General features: G+C 37.8%; 1 protein-coding gene across 1 annotated transcript; it reads right to left on the bottom strand.

Annotated features, from left to right (window-relative positions):
* Positions 1 to 2,234: 2,234 nt before the first annotated feature.
* On the bottom strand, positions 2,235 to 4,884 carry LOC113355657 (3-ketoacyl-CoA synthase 11-like). The gene is made up of 2 exons (XM_026598571.1): positions 4,615 to 4,884; positions 2,235 to 4,436 (listed from the first exon to the last, which is right to left on the bottom strand). Exon 2 carries the CDS (start codon positions 4,221 to 4,223, stop codon positions 2,682 to 2,684), a length of 1,542 nt encoding a protein of 513 aa, XP_026454356.1. The 5' UTR covers positions 4,224 to 4,436; positions 4,615 to 4,884; the 3' UTR covers positions 2,235 to 2,681.
* Between the last annotated feature and the right edge of the window lie 1,094 nt (positions 4,885 to 5,978).

Raw genomic sequence — 5,978 nt, forward strand, 5'->3', positions numbered from 1 at the left:
CAAGAGATAAAGAGAGTTAGCTTTCTTTTGTGTTCAGGGAGTTGTGAGTGAGACTTTATTTGAAAGGTCTTGGTGAGAAATCAGTGTGTAATCTTCTTGAATCATTATAGTGAAACAATCTTCTTTGTCCGTGGACGTAGGCAACTTGCCGAACCACGTAAATTGCAGTGTGCTTCTCTTTTCTATTGAGTGTTTCTATCATGTTAGGTGTATTTTTTCATTGATCTACTTTCCGCAACAATCAATCGGGATAGTAGTGCACGACTATTCCCTAGAGCAGCTGATAATCAAATCTGCAGCAACTTTTGAATAACTGACAGCAGAGGTTTTATAGCTGGCAGCTGGTAACGCTAGCAAGTATCTTAAGGCGAAACTTATCACCCCCCAAGACATTTTTCAGTGTGGTATTGTTTCGAATGATCAGATAGACTATGTATTTTTTTAATTTATTTTTGCTTTAAATTGTTTCTCTGAATTACGGTCTGATTGGTTGTTAAAACATTTTAAGAGTTTTATCTTTAAATGTAGAGTTTAGCAGCCGTTTCTCCATCAAAGAGACAAAGGTCAACTGTATCCAGCTATCTAGTTAATGGCTTGCTGGAGGTAATACTGAAACAAATCTAGAAACCAAAAGTTTGTGGGCTTGGACTATTTGAATTACTGCCGAGCGCCAACTTAAGGAAATTTTCAGTTTCCTTAAAGTAGAACGTTTCCATAATTCTGACTGAGAACGGAATTCAGGCTCCCTCTCTTTTGTCTATAAAAGAAGAATAGAGATAAAAGAAACCAAGACCTCTGTACAAGGTACTAATAATATCAGTGTGCTTTTGAAGGCAGCATCATCTTCATGGAGAACCTTCCAATAGATATCATAGAAAATATACTTCACCGCTTGCCTACTGAATCTTCCTTACTGAGCAAACGAGTATGCAAAACTTGGAGAAACATTATCGGTGATAATGTCACCGTTCTTTTGTTCGCGTATGCAAACGTTAATAATCTATCTGCTGAATCTGGAGCACAAGTACAACTCTATTGCGGGGATGAGTTTGACGAAGATCACGATCAAGACCACCCCAATGAAACACTTACAAAGTTAGACCGTATAAAATACCGTTGGCAAGCCAAAAAATGGTATTATTATCATCACATGGTTGGTTCATGCAACGGTTTGGTTTGCCTTCGCTCATATAACCAAGTCACAAAAGATTGTAATTGTGTTGGAATTTGCAATCCGGTGACAGGAGAATTTGTTTTTCTTCCAGGCCCAAGTGAACCATATGAGTGGCAAGAACTTGGATTTGGATACCTTGCTGCCACCAATGAATATAAGGTAGTCAGATGCAGTTACTTAAATAATGCGTCACAGGGACTTGTGGAGGTATATACTCTTGGCTCTCAAAGTGGGTGGAGAAGAAAAGAAAACGTATCATACCAATTCTGTTCGTCGGGCCTCTTTGCTAATGGAGCAATTCATTGGATTGGTGAGAGCATCCCAGGAACAAAAAGGGTGTATAAGATTGTCGCGTACGATCTGGCAGATGAGAAGTTCAAGGACGTCACACCACTACCTATTCATCTACAAATCACTTTTCCTAATAAACTCGAGTTGATGAGGGGAAATCTGTGTGTAATTCAGTATGATGCTGGCTGTGATGAAATCCTAGTATGGGAACTTCGAAAAAGGAATGCAAATATAAGAAAACTGCGACCCAGACTAACACGGTACTACAACCACAATTGGAGTTGGAGTAAGGAGTTTAGTATAGCAGTCAATTGCACAGGGAAGCACAAGTACATACCATTTGGAATCACGGAGAGCAGTGACGTTCTATTATGGTATAAACAGAAGAGTCTATACCTATACTGCTATGACACTAATACACCAACTTTCATTAAGCTTCGGAATGACGATGGTAAGGGCCTTTCATGCCTTCAAGCAATTCTTCACATGAATACCCTTGTTTCTTTAAAAGATATCGGAGAATGTTCCGGTAATAATGCGACTCCTGATAATGGTGAGAGTTCAGGGAGTAACATATCAATACTGCGGCGTAGTAAAAGGAGGAAGTGTCAATAGATCATTGTGCATCTCTGTTACTTGGTATAAATTTTCATTTATTCCAATCCTATGTGCTTTTGAAACTTTGCACCCTTGTTTCAATTCTGGAATACCTGACAGCAGCAGCAGTATTCCCCAAAAAATATAGCCAAGTAAAATTTAAAAGAATATATAACAAAGTTGGAACAGAGATCAAAATAATGAATCTATTGAATTCCACTAAATGGAATTAGGGTCCAAATACAGACAGACATTCTCTAAACCCCCTCTTCTTCTTTCCCTCCTTCCCCACATAAGTCATGAATTAAGTTAGCCTGAGTAACCCAATTTCGGCTTCTTAATCAGAGTCTAAAACTCAAATTCCCTAATGGAGTAAAAAAAAACACTCAAACAATTTCAGTACCCAAAGAAAACCAACATAAATATCACAAATTTCTAGTCTAAATCTTCACTCACACAAATTATCAATCCCAACTGATTTCCTTTCTCCCTACGAGCATCTCACAACCAAATAGCTACAGCAGCGTGCAGCATTCGGATTGTTGTCCATTCATATAAACCATCAAAAGAATAATCAGTTTTCGATAAACCAAGAGCAGTAGAAGAACAACCTTTAAGTTTAGATTGCTGCGACCCTTGGAACGTCGACTGGGAACTGTTGAATCTCATCCATCCATGGGTTCTTCTCCTTCGCCGGATTTACGGTCCTCAAAGCCTTCCAAACAGCACTGTTACACTTGAAACCAGACCCGAAAGCAATCTGCCAAGTTCTGTCTCCCTTCTTGATCCTTCCTTTAGCTTCTGTGTAAGCCAATTCATACCAAAGAGAACTGCTTGAAGTGTTACCAAATCTGTAAAGCGTCATTCTAGAGGGCTCCATGTGCCATTCAGATAACTGCAAATTCTTCTCCAGTTCGTCCAAGACAGCTCTTCCACCAGCGTGAATGCAGAAATGTTCAAAAGCCAATTTGAAATCTGGAATATACGGCTTAATTTTCATCTTAAAGAGTTTCTTCCCGACCAATGTAGCGAAGAAAAGTAACTGTTCGGACATCGGAAGAACAAGAGGTCCTAATGTGGTGATGTTGGTTTTCAAAGCGTCCCCTGCAACAGCCATCAGATCTTTGGATAGAGAAACACCAACCTTTCCAGCTGGATCCTCCTCTTGGGTAACACATGAAAAACATTTGTCGTCAGCTCCTTTATGGGTACGAACAGTGTGAACCAACTGGTATTTAGATCTCCTCCTTTCTGAATTCTTATTTGACAACAAGATAGCAGCACCTCCCATTCTAAACAAACAATTCGAAACAAGCATCGATCTTTCGTTCCCAAAATACCAATTCAAAGTAATGTTTTCCATGCTGATAACCAAAGCATAAGAATTCGGATGAACTTGAAGAAGATCTTTGGCAAGATCAATAGAGATTAAACCTGCACTGCAACCCATCCCACCTAGATTGTAACTCACAATATTCCCTCGAAGCTTGTAATGGTTAATAACCATGGCAGACAGAGATGGAGTCGGATTGAACAAACTACAATTAACAATCAGAATTCCAATATCTTTCGGCTTGACCGAAGTTTTTGCAAACAATTGATCCAACGCCCCAAACATAACAATCTCAGCTTCTTTTCTCGCTTCAGCCATAGACGGATTAGGAGGAACTCTAAGAACAGCAGGCGGGAGGTAAGTCGATTCACCAAGACCCGATCTCTCTAGAATTTTCCTCTGAAACTCAAGATTCTGCTCGGTAAACGAACCGGTTAACCCTGATCTCTCCATAAAGATCTGTCTAGTGCACTTCCTTTCATCCTCAGGCTTGTAACAAGAGAAGTCAACAAGATAAACAGGCCTTGGTCTTGTAAGGAAGTAAAGGGTGGATAAGAAAACAAGAAGGGTTGAACAAACAATGACAGATATAAGATTGAATCGAAGATGATCCCATAAATCATGAAGGTCTTTTAAAGAGAATGTTGAGATTTGAGCTGCAATGAGTACTACAAGCGGAGATAAACACAAATACATTCCATGGGTGATAAGATAATGATAACCAAGCTTCACATATTTCAGTTTGATTGATTGTTTGAAATCTGGAAGTATTCTTGCTGATTTTGTTCTAATCAATGGTGTTGTTTCTGGTTTTGGGTTGTCTGCCATTTTGGTCAACTCAGATCAAATCAGGAAACAGAAGAAACCCTTTAAAGAAAATTGATTGCAGATTTCAGAACACAACCAAAAAATCCCTTTTTGTTTGGATTAAGATTAGAATTTATTGAATCTCCAACAACATTGCCCAAACAAAATCCAGAAATTGAAAAAGGTCACACCTTTACTTATCCAATGGTTTGAAGATGCAACATAAACAGCCCCCTGCAAATCAAATTCAACCCATCATTAGAAAAAAAAAAACCATACAGAGAATAGATCTAATCTAATCTGGAAAAACCATTAACAGATTAGAACAATGAATCCGAAACAGAGTAGAATCCAGAGACTAAAACGAACGAACCCATTAAAGGAAATTGAGAAGCCAGATTGAGAAACAAACCTGAAATCTGATTAGAGATTCCAATTCCAGATAGGGAGAGACCCAGAAAAGAGAAACTCTGAAAATAGAGAGAAAAGGAGAGGGATGGGAAAATGCGGAGAATTTATTTATAAGTGCGGAGAAAAATAAGTGAAAACCAGAGATTTGAAAGGCGATAAACTCGTAGTAATAATGGGAGATTTGTAGAGAAATGGCGCCGGCTAAATTTGACTGTGGACTGAAATTGAATAATTCATCATCACTCACATCACCCATAAGACTGGTATTTATTATTGAACGGTTTGTTTGTGGTGGTTTGTACTTTTCTGTGTTTTTGATTGATGTTTTTATCCAAAGTAAAAACATTTAATAACAAATTAATTGGAAAATAAAATAATGTTATAATTAATTATCGGAAATGCTATTCACATATCTATAACAACATATTACTCGTGGCTTGACAACATCCAAACCCAAAATCTATTAAATAGTGAACTCTTTTATCCATCTGTGGACTCCTCCTTAACAACCCTGAACTAATTCCCTCTCAACACCTTGCATTGAGTGCTAAATAGAGCTGTGAAGGGAGCTGTGAATAACATTTCCGATTAATTATTGATAGGAAAAAAAATATAATTCCAAATTTCCATGTTGGTTTTCTTTTCTATGCCCTTTTTTTCGCTTTAAATTGGTTTGTACTCAGTGTTTTTTGAAATTATGGTTTGTTGCTAAGGTTTAACTGATTCTTTTAGTTTTTAGTTTTTCTACCATGGGTATGTAGTTATCCTGGTAGTTGACTCTTTTGATTTGATTGGTCATTTAATTTTGAACTGGATGTTACCTTAGTCTCTGGGATAATATTTTTGAGCTTTAAATCAGTATCATGATATTAAGCTCATCATATTTCCACTTCTGCACCAATGCTCGGGTCTTCTTTCCGAAAGATTTGGGTTCCAACGTCAGTTAGATTAGCAGTACATACTGCAACTTCACATTTTCTTTCACATTCCTATGAATTGTCAGCTTTGATGCTTTATTAAAGAATCCATTACCTTGATCCTCTGGTAGACTTTCAGACCATCTGTGAGTCCTGACCAAGGTGATTGTGTTCATTCTAAGAAGTTTAATCAGCATATACACATGTTGGAATCTCAATATGCTGAAATCCAGGAATATTTCGCAGCTTCATCATTTCTTGTTTCACGGTAGCAAGCACAAAACCCAACTGGTATGAATGAGTCGATGAATCTGTCACCTTTACTTAGTTTTCGTTGGTCTCATTGTATTTTCCTTTCAGCAAAATATTAGTGTAATTCGTGTCTGTATTTGTTTCTGCTCCTTTCAGTTTAGTATCTTTAGTATCTCTTGAGAAGTAACAGTTTGTA

Source organism: Papaver somniferum, chromosome 3 (assembly GCF_003573695.1).
Source record: "Papaver somniferum cultivar HN1 chromosome 3, ASM357369v1, whole genome shotgun sequence".
In the NCBI taxonomy this organism is placed as follows: domain Eukaryota; kingdom Viridiplantae; phylum Streptophyta; class Magnoliopsida; order Ranunculales; family Papaveraceae; genus Papaver; species Papaver somniferum.